The sequence below is a fragment of the Poeciliopsis prolifica genome, unplaced genomic scaffold (genome assembly GCF_027474105.1).
Source record: "Poeciliopsis prolifica strain line A6 unplaced genomic scaffold, Auburn_PproV2 SCAFFOLD018, whole genome shotgun sequence".
NCBI classification, from domain to species: Eukaryota; Metazoa; Chordata; class Actinopteri; order Cyprinodontiformes; family Poeciliidae; genus Poeciliopsis; species Poeciliopsis prolifica.
Genome location: NW_026562393.1, coordinates 8,177,234 through 8,195,418, shown reverse-complemented (window position 1 = coordinate 8,195,418; position 18,185 = coordinate 8,177,234). Strand labels below are relative to the sequence as shown.

At 40.2% G+C, this 18,185-nt stretch overlaps 1 protein-coding gene across 7 annotated transcripts in view; it reads right to left on the bottom strand.

Moving 5' to 3' along the window:
• kat6b (K(lysine) acetyltransferase 6B) overlaps positions 1-18,185 on the bottom strand; it is a 28,014-nt gene that overhangs the window by 3,017 nt on the left and 6,812 nt on the right. For 6 of the 7 annotated variants that reach the window (XM_055042989.1, XM_055042992.1, XM_055042990.1 and 3 more), the window contains exons 3-16: positions 14,717-14,825; positions 12,597-12,712; positions 12,318-12,399; positions 11,679-11,808; positions 9,658-10,586; positions 6,879-7,000; positions 6,080-6,192; positions 5,828-5,969; positions 5,507-5,668; positions 5,020-5,113; positions 3,250-3,481; positions 2,826-2,985; positions 1,868-2,122; positions 95-410 (exon numbers count right to left, since the gene is read on the bottom strand). In XM_055042989.1, the coding sequence (XP_054898964.1) occupies positions 95-410; positions 1,868-2,122; positions 2,826-2,985; positions 3,250-3,481; positions 5,020-5,113; positions 5,507-5,668; positions 5,828-5,969; positions 6,080-6,192; positions 6,879-7,000; positions 9,658-10,586; positions 11,679-11,808; positions 12,318-12,399; positions 12,597-12,712; positions 14,717-14,825 (2,962 nt within the window). The remainder of the gene's footprint in view (positions 1-94; positions 411-1,867; positions 2,123-2,825; positions 2,986-3,249; positions 3,482-5,019; positions 5,114-5,506; positions 5,669-5,827; positions 5,970-6,079; positions 6,193-6,878; positions 7,001-9,657; positions 10,587-11,678; positions 11,809-12,317; positions 12,400-12,596; positions 12,713-14,716; positions 14,826-18,185) is intronic. The other variant, XM_055042994.1, reaches the window with a different exon arrangement.

Here is an 18,185-nt window from a genome sequence, read left to right as displayed (position 1 = left end):
AAAGACTTTTTTTGAAACTACAAATATTTGAAATTCTAACCTCTAACAGATCGTCCACATTTGTAAAGAATGATTTTTAAGTAGAAGCAAATACCTTCACTCCAGCGCTCAAGATTGTCTTTGCGTGCATTTTTGTCAAGCCTTGGACGGCCTCTTTGCCGTTTCATTGGTAAAGCTGATATCTTGTACTTTTGCATCTCTTCCTCCTCGTCATCATCATCATCATCGTCTTCATCGTCCTCCATCTCTCTCATCCTGGAGGTGTGCTCCAACCGGGGCATTGGACGCTCATCCTCTGAGTTGTCAAACGGTTCGTTCAGAACCTCGGTCGTCTCAGAGATTGTTTCTGTCGTTACGCTGCTGTTGATTCGCTTCCTTTTACGCCCTCGCTTCTTGAGAACCGCTGAGCTCTGAAAGATAAACAAACCAAACATCACATATAAAAGTTAAGTAAAATTGTTTAATTTCAATTGGAGTTACAATTAACCTGGGCTTTCAGACTGAATGTTGTGAAGTAGGAGGACTGAAATTTTCAAAGCTTGAAATATTGTTTTATCACCTAACTCTGGTCATTGTCAACCAGTCTTGCATGTTCTTGTGCTAATCTTCTCCACTGAAAACCAGAGGCTTTTGCTACAGGTGGATTGATACAGAAATTAAATTAAACAAGTAGGATCTATTTATTGAACTGAATTTCATGTATGGGTATTGGAATAAAATGGACTGAATACAAATCCACATCATACTTTAAAACTTCATTTTCATTCTGCTTTACAGTTATGCACTACTTTAAGTTGGTCTATAACATAAAATTTAGTTAAAATACGTTGAAAAGTTACCTCACAGATGAACCCACATTTGTGAGTTTAATATGGGAAAATATAAGTAGACTTCAAAGGGTTTAAATTTATTTTGAAAGGTACTTTAACATAAAAATCTTCAGCTGTACTTCAGATTGCGTGATTAAAGTCACAGCAACTGTAGATTTTTCAAATGTTGTAGTTTTAGAAGAATGATAAAAGTTACCAAATATAATATAAATTAGACATTAAAAGCATTACAATGGCATTAAAATCTGTTAACTGAGAAAATAGTTCTATTTCTGGGAGTTATTGCATGTCTAGCTCCTGTTCTTTAGTTTCCAAGCATGCCACTGAAAATTCTGTTTTAAGGGCCACAGAGCAATTTCCTTTCACCCTTCCCCATACTCTGCAAAAACAAACAAACATAAAAAACAGTGTTACCCTATTCCATTAGAAATGTTGGGTAAAGGGCTAAGAATGACAGCTGAGGAGTGAAATGAGATCCAGCGTGAAAAGCAATGCAGCACAGTGTGGAAAACCACAAATGAGAAAGTCAAGAGTAAGCAGACCACAGTCTATATTTTACATTCTTCAGTTGTTTCCCACTGACTTGCCTGCGACTCTTCTTCAAAACCCCTTTCACAAGCAGAATGTGAAATCAATACTGTAACTAAGGCACTAAATAAACTCAGCCGGACAGCATCAAGGCATTTTCTGGCTCGGTGTAATATTATCTGCAGCACAAGGGGGCAGTGCCTTATAGAAAGAACAGATGTGAGGAGCAACAGAAGAGGGCGGTAAATTAACCATGACCGCTGACAATAGAACAAGGTTTAGCCTGCAAAGTCTCGACACCAGCAGTGAAAACACAATCCATTATCTACTGCTGCAGGCACACACAAGAGGCTCCAGAAGACAGGATGGAGTTACTGGAGCCTGAGCACACTTTATGAGTAATTACTAAAACTTATATCACATGCAAGTAAACAAGATGTTCTTTAATGAGGGGAAATATCTGGCTAAAAACTTATCAATGTGGTAATCGCATGGAGAACAGATCAAACCTTTCTCTTGGCTGAAAGCAATTCATGAGCTTTTGTCAGGATGGGTGGTGAGCCATCGGAGTCGTCGTCGGCGTCGCTCACAACCTCTGGTCGCTGGACACGCCTGGACCATGGAGGGGCCGGCCGGCGCTCGTAGGTCCTGTAGGGAATCTTGCAGTGGACCTTGGTGAGAGGTTGCCTGCTTCCATGAGTCATCATGTAGCTCTCCCTCTCCTCCTTCTCCCAGCAGCTGGCTTGCTCCTTCAGCCGCTCGGCCTGGTAATTAAACGGACAAGATGCATTATCTCTGGGAAAGGAGCATGCACGGAAAAAGAAAAAAGAAAAAGAGAAAGAAAACCATCTGAGCAACGAGGCTAATGGGAAAACAAGAGATCTGAATTAACATCATGACAAATGAATCATTGAAGATTTCTTCCAGATAATATGAACAGCATCCTGATTGGATGTCTGCCCGTCAGGATGAAAACATTTCCGTAAAGCAACCGTAGAGAGATTGCATTTCATGGTTTATTCAGTGCTATCAATTATATGATGATTTAGGGGTAATTTTGCACAACATTAGATGCCTCCTGAAAGTCAAAGTGAATTTCTCATGATTTGCCTCAATTTAAACTCCTCAGCCAATCTAACATACATCTGCTAAAAGCATTTCAGGTACATGTAGACAAATAACTCCCAGCATAGCTCAATAAAACAATTTACTTTAGTATGATTCTTCATTACACATAGTTGCTGAAAAAGCAATGTCATTAATATAGATGAAAAGTTGAGTGGAAAGAAAAAATGAGTTAGAAAAAGATGCAAAGGAGATGAATCATAATTGTTAAGACGGGAGATTTGACAATATGTAAATACATTATGAAATCTGTTCAGAAAAGAAAATAACCTATATTTTCTGATGACATTCTAACGTTTTGAGGTGTACATGCATTTTTTTCTCTCGAGCTCAGAAACCTACATCCATCTCTGCCTCCCTTTCTTCCTCAGACAAGACAGCGTTCAGAGTGGTAGAGGGAGTCCAGCGCAGGGCGTCCGGGTCCACCTCATTTTTGCGTGGGTTAGCCCTCAGCCTCTCCATGTGCCTCTGTATCAGCCTCTCTCTTCTGACCAACACAGTCCTACAACACAGAAGAGCAGAGCGCATGAATTAGGAGTCAGAGTGGAGAGAGAAGTGAGGCGGGGGGATGTGCAGTTAAACACAAGCACAAAGACAAGCTCTTCGGGACCGCAGGTGCTCCATGTCCTTGGGGGTACTTAACCTGACTTACTTCTGTCAATATTCAGCAGCATTAATGGATATGCTGTTAAAAATACTCCCTGGCCTGGATAAGTCAGACGGCGTGCAGAAGCGGCAACTGAAAGAGAGTGGCTGTGAAACTGACCTGCCGTCCCGTCTGTCAATCATGCCAAGCTGCTGGAGAGTGGCGGCGATGTCATGTGGACACATCCCAGTGGCCCTGCTGATTCCTTTAACGCTGATGTGTTTATCTGGGTGCTTATAAAGGTGCTCCAGCATGACACTTTTCCAATATGCCAGGTAGGATAAGCGACCCAGTTCTGACAGCGGCTTCTCTGGGGAGCCAGCTTGTCCTTCTTGTCTGGTGAGGAGGTAACCTAAAAAGACACGAATCAAACACACACAAGGAAAAAAAATGCTTTAGTCAAGCTAAATAGCGCCACTGGGTTGTTTCCTTACATATTCAATGAGGTAAGAATATGACAAAGAAGTCACCGTTTTATGTCGTCAGCCACTGTTAGTGAGCTACGATGGAGGGTGATAAAATTTTGTTGAAACTAGAAGGTTGTTTTTGAGACCTGTAAAGTAATTACTATATTAAATTCACAACTGTGCGCTATTGTGTTGTTCTATCACATGAAATCCAAATAAAATATCTAAACGTTTCTGGCTGTAACACAGCAAAATGCGGGAAAAGCTTAGAGGATATGAGTACTTTAGCCTGGCACTATAAAGGAGCCAAACAGAGAAGCAACTGAATGTCGTTGCTCACATGACTGCACTAAGGACAGATAATGAACAAGAAAAAATCTAATATGTATGCGAGTGTAATTAGTTTCATGGCCGCCCTGTAAAGGGTCATCCATTATGAGAGACATAAAATTAATTAATGCCTTTTAAGAGCACCCACTTCTGAGAGCCAAACAAGCACATCTAATGGCAGAACAGTGAACATAACAATATTTCACTGATTGTGACAATATTTATAACTAAAGCTAAGATAATGAGCCTTTGATTGCAATGAATATAGTAATGAAATTAAACGAGAAAAACATTTCCTGCTCTTTTTTGTTCTGAGTTCAAAGGGAATATTTTCCTAGCAAACACATATTTTTGAAGCTACCTGTGAAAATGTGTTCCTCCAAAACAATCCAATATAACAGAAAATCTTAATCTAAACAACTTCCAGCACCAAAGCTACATTTTCCAATAAAGCCTTCAAAGAGCTCAGAACTCAGCTGCGTTCAATCTCCCTTAATCCCCGTCTTTGTTATCTGCTCACTCTCAATATCACAGATCCTCTCGCATCTCTGTGTCTCAATGGCTCCCAAAAGTGAACAGGAAATCAAATGCTCCATTACCGCCCGCCCTCCCTGCGCTTGCCCCTTGTATCCTCCCCCCCTTTCTTACACAAACAAAGTCAACAATTCTTGAATTTTTTCTCATTACTTTTTATTACTTTTTAAAAATGCCTATACAGACAAAAAAAACCTGCCAGGTCAAACACAGAAATCCACTCAAGGCAGCAACTGTTTTCTTAAGTGGACCGCAGAGCTATAAATATTGTATGTGCTGCATTTACTACCACTCAAACATAAAAGCAGCATCTACACCTCGTCACAAGTCAACAAGAGAAAATTGGGGGCTATTATTTTGTATAGAAATAGCTGTTTAGGTGAAAACACTACTAGGGATCGAATAATACAAGCACCCATAATATTGTTTTTTGGGGTGTGATTGCCTAAGCACTGTACATGAATGCTCTTGATTAGACCCTTTCAAAGCCTTAACAAAATAACAGCACCTTGCCACAAGCTACAAATCCCCCTTTTAATCTAAAATTATTTGTAAAGACCAATAAAATAGGTGAAATTGTGTTTCTGGTGGTCCAAAAAACAAGCATTAAAGAACTTACTGAAATCAATGAGGAACCTTCCAAATCCTTGCCTTTGGTACTGAGGCATAATCATTATGCAGGAGACATTGTACTTCTGCTGGCAAAGCTTTTCCTGAGGGAAGGAGAAACAGATCAAGTATGTCAGAGCTCTGCTGAAGCTGGCAATTTACTGCACCTGCCACTGTCCTTGTCTTTACACACAAAACACACACTCACACACATAATGGCATTCAATTTAAGAGCACGGCTGAGTGAGAAATTAGGTACGTAACTGATGATTATCAGTAAATCAGCTTGATGAGAGAATCTGTTATTTAGCAAGTCAGAGTTGTTCGGCAAAGCCAAAATTGTTAGAAATATACTTCAAATCCTCCAAAATCAGTTTAAAAAAACTAATTTCCATGCTGGAAAAGCAGACTTAATGCACTGAGGTCTTTTTGTAATCGTTTAAAAAATGAAGTGCCGTAATCCGTAGTTTCCCATAAAATCACCCTGTAATCCATACCTTGGAGAAATAGCCCACAAGATGACAGCCTTTCTCATCATTCTTCGTAAGTATGTAGAAGAGGAAAGGCTCCACATCATAATACAAGGTCTTGTGATCCAGGAAAAGCTTGGCTAACAGGCAGAGGTTTTGGCAGAAGAGTTTGCTGACATTTCCATCAACCTAAACATGGAAAAACAGAGAAGAGAGACAAAGAAAGAAAGCAAGGGGACAGCGTTTAAGTAGCTTGTATATTTTCCCCTGCTCATTCCTGACCTCATTCATTGGTGAAATCTCATGCTGTACACCGTTGTTGCTGTGTTGCCATAAAGCAGAGCTGACCTCAAACACGGAAAGGTTGTCCTTTCTGTAGATTTCAGTGGCAGGAGGGTGAAACCAGCCACACTTCTTTGTGTGTCTCTGGAGAATGTTTTTGCTTCTCATATACTTCAGGCAGAACTCACACAGATAAAGCTTTTGTAATCTGTTGGAGACAACGTTTAAAGCTGAAGTTTAGACTTCTAGAATGAGAGGTATTTACAACAGAACCAAGAAAAGAAGGGGACTTTCTTCTGAAGTAAGAATAAACATCACCTGGAATATTCAGGTGGGTACGGTGAGGAGTACCAGGTCTGGATCTCGTACTTTCCGAATTCGATGACAGCGGGACGCCGGACGAAGTCTGTGTTCGTTAGAGAGCCGGTTTTCTATGAGAGATGAAGAATCGCTTAGCAACTCAAATCATTTAAAGTTACATTGCTTCTTATCATCAGTAAATGTTATTATATTGAAATAAATTCAGTTTAAGTTTCCCGTGAGGGAACAACAGATACATCAAGATACATGAGAACAAGATGGGACTCTTAAACTCAGTAAGAGCAGTTTTATGGTTGTTAAATCAGTCATTCTAATAGTCTGAACATGTGTCTCTTTTTCTATCATCCAACTGGGAAATGTTCTGCATATGATCATTTCAGTCAAACCATTACAGATCTTGTTGCATTTACCAATTTTAATAAAAACCAGAGAAAGCAGAATCATACCAAATTACACATAAATGTAAATGATAAGTTCATAGACATTTTTACAAACAAGAAGAGTTTTCTAGAACCAAATTTTCAAAGTTCAAATTTTTTGTTTAGTCTATTTTTGCTCATATTTAAAGTATAGAAACAGTTTGCAAGTTTACAGAAAATGTTTCAGAGGCAAAGCTTTACATACAGACATGGATGGATGAATAATAGACAGGTGACTGCAGCTCTCATAAAAAAAATGGGATAAGTGATTGTGTGGGTGGGTTACCAGCTTTATCTCTGTACTTTACCGACATGCAAAGCTATGTAGAAATCTCAAATTGCAACATTCCCCACACTTTTCTTATCCCATTTCTCACCTGAGCAGCAAGCTCCTGGACACGAGTGAATGTCTCAATGTCTTCCTCTGAGACGTGATCTCTGGACATGGCCGCCAAGTCCGCTTGGGCCTCCTGCTTCACATGCAGCTTGCTGAGGTGGCCTGTCACAGGCACAATAAGAAATCAACACCAACGCATCAAACACCAGCCTTTTAAAGCAGCCGCAGCTGAATAATCTCATAAATGCATTCTATGCAAATGTTCTTATACTGAGTACTGCTGCCGAGTCTCTGAGGAATTTCATAATGTATCATCTTTGCATGTTTGTATTAAAATCCCTAATGTAATGAAGTGAAACTAAATCACTCTAATTGCATAACCGCTTTCATGTGCTTAGTCATCCACCAAGACAGTTTCCCATGAATTAAGAAGCCGATGCAGTGAGGGGAGCGAGTGTCGACATGAAAAGCAACTGATGTTGGAAAGCAGGCAGTAATTTTATGAAAGACATCAACAACATGATTTAACCACCAAAACAAAAACCCATTAGAAGTGGAAGTGAAGTGTCATCAGCATATTTATGGATACAGTACCTTGCACATGTGTTTATGCTCTGAACATGTTTATGAAGTTACAACCACAAACTTAAAACGTTTTCAATATGATTTTAGTGACATACCAGCACAAAATAGTGCATAATTGTGAGCAGGAATGAAAAGGGTACATGAATCTCACATCCTTTTACACGTAAAAATCAAAAACATTTTGACAATTGTGGCATGCATTTGTATTTACCACCACTCTAATCTGTTATTGCAGGAATTGAATCCAGCTGAACCATTTGCTTTAAGATGTTCCCAAATTAGCCTTATTCAGCCTACTATGGAAAGAGTATACCAAATTGCATTTTTATTACCCAAACTGACTGAGTGGGCAAAGTGAGAATTAATCAGAGAAGCAGCCAAGAGGTCCATGGTAACGCTGGAGAACTTGAAATCCAATCTGTTGACAGGACATCTATTAGTTGTACTTTCCACAAATCTGTCTTTAATGAAAGAGTGGCAGGAAGAAAATAGTTGTTCAAGGAAAAGTAGAACATGTCCAACTCTAACTCAAGTGATTTGTTTAGAAGAGACTAAACTTTTACTTTTTGGCCTTCAGTTGCTTTTCCTCAGCAGAGACAGGAAAGCTGGTCAGAGTTGATAGGCATTCCTGGAAAACAAAACCCTTAGAGGCTACAAAAGGTTTGCATTCCACCAGGACAACAACTCTTAACACACAGAACTGAAATAGGATTTACACTGAGAACCTGTGGCAAAACTTCACAATTTAAGTTCAAAGACCTTACTCTGTTTTGGCTTTTCCCTTTAGGACTCCACTTAGTCCTACCCTCACACCAACTAACTTCATGTCTTCTTTCAGCACATCCATAAATTCCTCTTGACCTCCCAGCCTGTGGTTCCATCCTCAGCATCCTTCTACTGCTATAAATATTGTGTCTCCTCTGCACAAGTCCAAACCACCTGGCCTCTCTGATTTTATCTCTAAAACATCTAACTTGAGCCATCTGTCCAATGTACTAAATCCTGATTCTATCCATTCTCATCACTCAAAGAGAATCTCAACATCTTGAGCTCTGAAACCTCTAGTTCTGCCTTCTGTCTTTTCCTCAAAGGAACTGTTTCACTCATCTGCAAACATTTCAGCCCAACTCTAAGCTCAACTGTCTTCCTGTCCATCACCAAAGCAAACAAGATGGAGCTTAGAGCTGACCTTGGATGATGTCCTACATCCACCTTGAACTCCTCCGTCACTCCTAGAGCACATTTCACTGCTGTCTCACAGCTCTCATACACGTCCTACACCACAGCAGTTCTCAAAAGGTCTTGACTTAAAGTGACAGAACATGACCAATTTTGCATTTAGTCTGTGGATGCACAAAGCTAGTAGATACATAACAGTCCCGCAGTTATAATAGTAGCAAAACTTAGTTCTGCAAAGTATATATTTAAAGGTCATTACAAATGCACAAAAAACAAAACAAAATAACAGGGTGAGAACTAGTCGTCCCTTTAGATTAATGCTTCATATCGCTCTATCACAAAAAACCCACATTAACCCCAATGACGGTTTAAAGTCTGTGGTTGTACTATGACAAAATGTGAAAAGGTATAAACACCTTTGCAAGGCAATATATACTGCTGCATGTTTGAGCAGAAGCTCAAAACTTCTTGAAGTATGTATTCTTTAGTTTTTCTTCTGTGATTATTCCTACTAGGACTTCATTCTGGTGGACAGTGAAATATGAGGGTGAGTGCACTTCTGGGTGTAATCATCGTGTCAGCTCTGAGTCAACTTGGGTGGCTGAATTACTGGGTTGTATGCGTCTAATGACCACTGGAAGTGAGGCTGAGAAGACACAGTGGGATGAGGAGGAGCGCAATGTGACTACAGGCTCTACTGTGTGGTGATCACAATGTGCGCACTATTGGAGAGGGTCAAGGACAGAGCAAGGAGCGGTATGAGGGAGTTAGTGGGCCATGCACTATGACAAAAAGCCAACGGGCGAGAAGATGGAAGCCATTGAAACTTCGCAGCCAAGTCAAAACGCAACAAAACTGTGTTAATGAACTAAAACTAATTCAAATCAGGAGGAGGATTAGTAGCCTGTTAGAATGTTGAGGGTGACTTCAAAAAGAAAATATTAGCTCTACAATTGCTAGTGTCAAGCTTAACACAAAAAAAAAAGAAAAAAAAAAAAAAGAAGCTTAAAGATGTGGAGACGCAGATCTTGGCTGGTATTTTGAGCCTTGCTTACCATGATTATTCTCAGGCTTAATTCTTCCATCTGTCAAGTCTCCCTTTTCTGGTGAGGTGGCTCCGTTGTGAGCTCTCACTCTATACTTCAGTCTGCCTAGTGTCCTGTGATTTTTAAGGAAAGGGTTGCATTTGAAATGACTGACCATCTTAAAAGAGGGTCCTCTGAGTCGGCCAGACCCTGCAGAGGTGGGGTGGAACCTATTTTTGCTAAACTCGTTCTTTCCAAGGCACTGGGACAAGTCCTGCTTATAGGGCCTGCGCTTAGGTGGTGCGTAGCACGGTAGTCTCTTTTTCCGCGACTGTCCCTGAGTCGTGTAAATATGAGAGAGTCCATCAAAGAGTCCCTTCAGTTGGCTGCTACTGCAGAGACTACCCAGGGAAGGAACACTAGACTGGCTGGAAGAGCTCTGAGGCGAGTTTGCCGAGGTGGAGCTGCTGGACACCTGCGGGGGGGAGCTAAGTCCTGGTGACGTGGAAGTGGCAGGAAGTGCAGAGGATGTCGGGGTTATCTTATGAGGGGCATCAGCAGCAAAGGCGAACGGTTCTGGATGCTGGGACAGCTTGGGTGTGCCCTTGTCTCTAGAGCTCAACTCTATGGCTACGGCTCGCGAGCGACGGCCCACAGGGGAAGGAGTAAAGAATTTGGAAAGCCCATCAATAAGCCCTTTGGTTTTCTTGTTAACAGTGAGTGTGGCTGGGGTGGAGGTGGGCGTGAGGGAGGGAGTGGTGGTGGTGGGAGGGGAGGGGGTGAATTGGGAGGCGTTGACCGCACAACAAGGCTGTGCGACAGTCAATCTGTCTCTGGCGTCCTTCACAGATGCAGCATGACCAGATGAAGGTGTGGAACAGACGGTAATCTTTTGACCCCTACCAGGTGACCCCCTTCCTCCAAGTGCTACCATGGAGCCATCACCACTGGTTACAGACCTGCAGAGACAAGCAGAAAAAGTCTGTTGTTAGAAGGCAGCAGCATTACTTATTAAGAAATTAAAATATCATTCAAAAGGTAAAAAAATAAAATAAAATAAACCCATCATTCAGGTAAAAAAAAATACAAATTAATACTAATGAAAACCCTAATTAAGTTTCTCAGAAAATTTGTATATTACATACAAATACTACACACAAGAATTACACAGACTCTGCAGAGTCAAATAATCTTTTTAAGCCTCCTGAATGTCTTTGGTGTGTATCATGTTCCTTGTAAAAATACTTCAGATTTTCCATGGGGTTTAGTTTAGGTGAACTTGCTTGTGAGTTGTGATAACACGTTCATTAAGTATTAGTACTTTTGGCAGTGTGACAAGACCCTAAGTCCTGCTTGGAAATGAAATCAGCATCTCCATAAAGCTTGTCAGCAATGGGAAACATGGAGTGCTCTAAAATTTCCTGGTAGACAGCTGTGCTGACTTTGGACTTGATAAAACACATTGGACCTACACCAGCAGATGTCATTGCTCCCAAAATCATCACTCACTGTGGAAACTTCACACTGGACTAACAGCAATTTGCATTCTGTGCCTCTTCACTCTTCCTCCACACTCTGGGAGTTTGATTTCTAAATTAAATGCAGATTTTACGTTCATTTAAAAGTATCTGGACCACTGAGAAACAATTCAGTACTTTTTCTCTTCAGTCCAAATTTTGACTTTGTGTCAGATTCATGTGACGGCTGTAGTTCTAATCCTTGGATGCATCTGTTTCTGGTGGCTCATAAAGTTCTAACTCCAGCCGCAATGCACAGTTGCGAATCTTTGAATGAACTTTGTTTCACAATCTTTTCAAGACTGCATGTTTTTCTGCACCCTTTTCTCGCCAATTTTTTTCTTGCACTTAACTTTCTATTAACATGCTTGGGTATAGCACTTTAAGCAGCCAGCTTTATTTCTGGTAGCTTTTATGTCCAAGTTGCATTATTTTAACTGTGTTTGAAGAATAAATGGGCATTGACATTACATTAAATGGAAAATTCATTTGTGGCCAAATAAGACACCATTATTTTAAACAGTGCACACTTACATTCTTTGTTTGAGCTTATTTTTCGGTCGTCCAATGGGCTTTGCATATCGACGTTTGATCTCGTCAGCCTTCCTGTGCAGCAGCTTTTTGCCGTTCTCCTTCGGCCTGCACACTTGGCAGATCCAGGTTCCTGGAGGGCATCCAAGCAGAGAAGTACCATTTTATTTTTGGTAGGGTTCATCAAGCAAGGGGACAAACAGCACATTCATTTCAAACATTTCCTTTAATGCACAGCGCTGGCGAGAATCCCACCAGCTCACAATGACCAATCAATTACTCAGCACAAAGCGAAAATCCATAGGAAAAACATGGGGTCAATTCTCTGGCTGGTGAAATAGACTTCGTGTCAGCTTGTTGAGCTAAGCTATGTGACTTGTATGCACTGCCTGCCAAATACCCAACTACAGTACGTGTGGCATCATTACAAGCCTTGCTGTAGGGTCAGTACTGTAATCCAGAGATAGAAGATCTCCCCAGGGATGCTGGGAAAATTTGATATGCATGCAAAGCCCCTAATAAGCCACTGCTGCTTCTTGGTGTGCTGAGTGACAGCCCCAAACGGCGGTCTGTGAAGCAAACGCTTTGAATTGACAGCAGAAGGGGAGCAAGCGGCGAAGGCAGACAGTGTAAACACCTCACCTTTTGGCATTCTTGAAAGTGGCGGATCGCAGCATTCCATGTGAAAGCCCCGATCGCATGAATCGCAGAAAAGCATCTCGTCCTGAAAGGGAACAGCAGGCGTGTGTAAGTGACGTCCCAGCTGCATACATGTAACACCACTGTCATTTAACGTCTTTAGGAGAAATAAGCCCAACTCTGCACACGAGAAGGTTTGCAAATCTTGACAAATCCCCAGAGATCTACAGTCAAGCCATCGGCACTGAAAAGGGTGTATTAAGATGAACATATTATACTCACAGCATTTTTCCCCTGTATTCGACAGGAGCTGCAGGTTTTGCATTCAATGCACTGCCACCGTAATCTCTTTACATTTGAGGTCAGCTCGGGGGAGAACTTTAGACATGATGGATGCCCTTGAGAAACGACAACACATTTTAGTATGACATGCTTCTACCAGCGCAGGCTGAGTCAACAAGCAACAGCTATCGTTTTCCATTTCTTCACACATTAAAGTTAAACATTAACACCAAAAATCATAAAAACAATGGTGTGCCTGTGTGTCCGCACCGCGCTCTCTTCTTCAGGCTACTTCTGCCTAAAAACAGTATGATCAAACATCTGAGCTGCTAATTACAGATAATTTGATCTTAATGAGGCAGAAACAGCAGCAGAGCTCTTTCTAATGGAAGGCGATCCATGAAAGTCATGTAAAAAGCTTGCCGTCTCTCTCATGCTGCTCCCTCTCATGGTTGTAAAACAGCTGTTTTACAGTGAGAGCACAATTTGTGTACACTAAAAGTGGTTAATGAAAACCACCTCAATGGCACTCTGTCAAATTTGAGCTATAAAAATGTCACTGGGAGAACAATTCCTTACGGCATTTAAAATAATTGTTCAAACATAAATGACTCCTTGGTTGAGGTAATTTTACGGGAACAAAGGACCACTAAAAGGAATACCAACAATCTGCTGTGAGGCAGGAATGGGGCCATAACTGGGACGTTCTACTCCACAACCTGAACCGGAGAAAAAATTACATGTATTGATTTTGGACTTTGACAGTCACCTGGAATAGTTTTATTCCTGCTTGACTTGCATGCAATTCGCAAAGTTAGACTTCTTTTTTAATGTTTGGATAAGTGAAGAAAAAAATGGAAAAGTAATTTAAATAAGATGGATTTTCAGACAGCATTCCATGCCACACTGTCTAAATCCAGCTGTTTGTTCAACCAATCCAGGAAGACTTCATTAAATACAATAAAAATGAATGAAAAAATGAAGACAAGTCACCATTTATCTGACTTTTAATAAGGGCTCTCATTTCATCATCTTAAATGTTGGAAAAAAGTCAAGCAGTGTAAAACAAATTTGCATCTGTAAAAATATATAAATCACACTGAATGTTAAAAAAGTTGGCCTTTAGGAAATGGCAGAATGTGCATATTTTGGGGGGAGTTTTATCATGTGTTACATTTGCACTACATGATTTAATTAGCCTTTCAGCATCGCCAGAAGCTGTGACTTCTTAGCTCTCACCAAATGAGTCAATTATCCGTCCGCAATGTAACACTACACCAATTCTAAACTCAAACCCACCAGTCCATTTAAACACTTACAGTTTCCATAAAGTTGATTGTAGTAAGACTGTTGTATGCTCAGTAATGACAAAAAAACAGAAAAGGAAAGTTTGCTTGCATGGCAATTTTCTGAATAAATCTTCAAGCAGAATACTACTTTTTATGAGGCCAACACAATTTTTGCTTCAGTGCGCCGTCAATCATTTAAAATTCACGGGTAAAACAATCTCTTCTTCAGTCTTTGTAAAATAAATTCTTTTTGCTATAATAAAACTTCAAAACTGAGGCAAGTCTAAAATAATTGCTTCTATGCATTGTTGGTTGTTTATATTTGAGGACAACCATATTTTGTTTGAAGATCGTTTTTGTATGAAATTGGATATGCTCTCAGCAGGTCCTTTAAAATGTTTGCTGGTTTTTGGAAAATGTCTCAGTTTTACATAAGTTATGGCAAACAAAGCATTACAACCCATTGAACTTCACTACAGAGATCTTTAAAGTGTTTTCTCTCATGCTGATGCTCTAATACGTTTTTAATTTTTTATTTTTTGGGAAAATACTTTGAAAATATGCTTTCTTTCACTTTTTATGTCACAACTACAACTACCTGACAATATGTGAAAATGTTCAATTGATATGAATACTTTTGCAAAACAAAGTGTACACTTCTAAAATTTGCCGGTTTCTTTAACACCACTATAATATTCACAACATTTTTTCCACCTCTAATTCATTCCAATTTCAGTTTTTGAGCTACTCTAACATCACTTTCGTGTCTGAAACAAAAAGCAATAATTTTGAAAACATTTGCTCAACGAAGCGTTACAGAAGCTCGCTTACCACTGCTTCCACAGTCTGCACAGGACAGCAGCTCTTCCGGCCGCTTGTCCCGATTTGACTCCTTCGTCCCGAGACAGAAACTGCATATTGGGATGGGGTCGACCCGGAGCTGAGTGGAGAAAAAGAACAGAAAGAAACCTTTTAAAACACATGAATAGGAAGTGGCTATAAGCATGTTTCGGTGCGAACTTTAAGAGATGACTGTAGTATTATCTCTTTGAGTCAAAGAGGATAAAACTGGTCTGTGGGTTTAATAAAACAGTGGCAAAAATATCATCTGAAAGCAGAAGCTCAGAAAATGGGAAAAAAAAGAGGAGTTCTCACAGACTAGAAATGAATAATAAATGGCTTTCATCCTCAGAGAGATGCTGCGTTTGAGATCCACCTCCTTTTATCCATTACATCTGAATGTGTAAGTGATCTTGGTAATCATAGTTTAAGGGCTTAATCCAATTCTTAAAGCTTGCACTTGAGTCTGAAAGGATTAACCAGCATGTAATCAAATTACCTCAATAATATAACATGCTCTCATTGTTACTGCCCTGATCCACTGTAAATGTTGCAAATCTCAGAACAAACACTCATTTAAGGGCTTATAGTACAGTTCAGAAGTAAAATATGAGCTCAAGGTTTAGGATTTCTCTCCATTGATCACTCAGAATGAAGGAAGGTAAAGGAAACTTAGTGTCACACTTAGGAGTGGTCTAAACGTAACCGATCATATGTGGAAATCAAGATCAAACATAAACGGCTCAAGCAGAGCAGCAAACAGACTACTGGGAGGAAGTTCATAATGGAAAATAACAATCTCTGGGTGTGACCATAAATAACCCACCTCATCATCAGTTTACACACTAAGGCCTTACCAACTGACTACAGCTCTGAATGGCACTCTGGGGATGCCCATAATTAGTTCCTGGTTTCTATGACGCAGATCAGCATCCTGAGTCAAACCAAATTTGCATCTTTCAAATCTACCCTGGTGCTGACCTTGAGCTGGCCTCCACTCAATCATTTTATTTGTCATTTCATTTATGTCAATACACACAAAGTAGGCGGAGCTGGAGCACTTTTATTTTAATCTGTCACACCATCCAAATGATGCCCAGGGGGGTGGGAAGCAGAGGCCGTTTGGTCATTGTTCCTGGCTCCATCAATGTGTTGTTGTAGAGAGGGGAAGCAGTTTACTTCCACATCGATGATTGCTCTATTTTCCAACCTGCCAGGTCAATATCTGGGGCATTAGGTGAACCAGAAGCGACTGGAAAAGAGGAAAGTCCACAAAAATTTGTGACTGCTTGATAGAAATGTTTATAATAAAGTTTATAGGACTCAATTAAGTTTTACAGTTATTTAAATTATAAATCACCGCTTAATTGCTACGGAAGACTGTTTGGCATTCTTACATAATTTCACTAAAAATACTTCATGACAAACATAAAAAAACAAAAACATTTTACTCTAACCAACTAGACATGGGTCGTTCAGTGTACCGACATTTTTCGTTTCAATACTACAAACCTTTTCATCATACCACTTCAATGTTTTGCACTGCTTTTAATGAGTTGTTGGAGAAAGAGCCAGAGCGACTTGAGTTTTTTCTGGCTTTATCAAGTGCAGATTAATGAAGCATTCCCTTTCTTCCAATTGTTAGTGCACGCTGCCTGTCAGCTGGCCTAAAAAGAGAAACTATACTTTTACTTCAACAAGAAAGAGAAATTCAACTCTTTGCAAACACTCCTGCTCATTAAAACAGACCATCTTGTGGAAATTAAGCAGGATCATGACACTGCTTCAAAACAGTTGGCAAACTCCGAGTGGTAAGTTTGGAAAGCAGTTGACCGCAGGTTTTATACTGCAGCAGATAGCCCAGCTAATATAAAACATATATTTTAGTTATTCTCCAAAGAGTGAAATCATTGTACTTTACCCAAGGCCACCACACTATGATAATCTCATGTTATCCTATGCTTAAATAATAACATAAGGGGGAAATAACACATGTAAGAACAACATTAGCTGTAGCCTCTCCTCCAAAATAATAGTTTGGAATAGAACAGAAAATAACTCACTTTTGTTGAAAGTTCAAAGTACATCCTCTCAGTTGATATACATTTATGGACCAAATATTTTAGTTCAAAAAGTAGGAAAAAGGGAACTCAATTGGCTGATTCTGATCTTCGGTTGATTGATTAATTTATGTCTAACAAAAATGCGTGTTTTATATTTTGAGTTACAAAAAATGTAGTAATGTAGTAATGTCGTAATATTTCCAAACAGAGGATCATAAGCTCTGAGCTATGAAGTCTAACCCAGGAACTAGATTCATTTCCATGAGGATTTTTTTTTTTGCTCTAGTGATTATAATCAATAGCAATTTACAATTTATAAGAGGCTAAAATGCAAAAAATAAACACAGCTGTAGAGATGCTGATGATTTACTTGGGGATTCTAAATTAAGAACATTACAGGAAATTATGCTGCTTCAAAAGAGCAGGCTGTCCTGAGTGAGGGGGTGGGGTCCTATTAGAACACTGCTGGTAGAGCGAGAGGGAGCTCAAGTGGTTGCATAACACAGCAGGGGAAAAAAAAAAAAAAAACACTCATTCCTTGTCTTTGTTCCTGCCAGAGTCTCTTCAGAATCTAATAAACTCTAAAACCAAGACTGCTCTTTTTTTAACCTCAAAGTATCTCTCATTATCAGCACGCACACACACGCTCTCTCTCTCGTTGCGCCTTAACAGCTAAGCAGGCAGAAACGTCTCATCCTTTGAAGTAAATGTTAAACCTGAACTGGTGAGGTGATGTCATCAAGGGCCGGGAGCGAGGGGTTGAAATTTTCCAAATGGAAAACAGTGGGGCCCTTCCTGAGAGCCGTCGCAGGACACAGTGTCTCTGCAGCACTTCTCGGTTTCACTTTTGGCCTGATCACAGACAACAGTCACAGTTGTGGCTGCAGTATCAAGGTGTCGCTTCCTGATTATTCACTGCGAAACTGCCGGGGAGTGGGGTGACATCTCTGTTGCCTGATGCAGCTCACCACTTCAGCTGCACAACTTGCATAAAGCATGAGACCGCGCTTAATCTCGATAAGCCCCAACACGAGATACGTTAAAAGCCTCCACAACAAACCAGATGACTGCACATTGCGCTTAACAGAAGCTGCAAAATGACAACCGTTTTCCATCAAAAATTACAAATCATATTGCAATTAACATAAGTGCTGCCATTTCTGGGACTTTTCAAATTGCAAGGGATCAGACAAAGAAACACAGGAGGAGGTGAAAGCAATGGTATTGATGCTAACCTGGAAGTTTGTTTGTCAGGTTCTTATTTCCTCCCTCTGGCATGTTTGTTTGCACAAAGCTCATAACAGCTGCATGCAGTCAGAGAGCACTCTGGGTTCCTTACTCAACATATTCTCATGCCACCTACAAATTACCAATAAAATAGCTGTTCTATTGCAGCT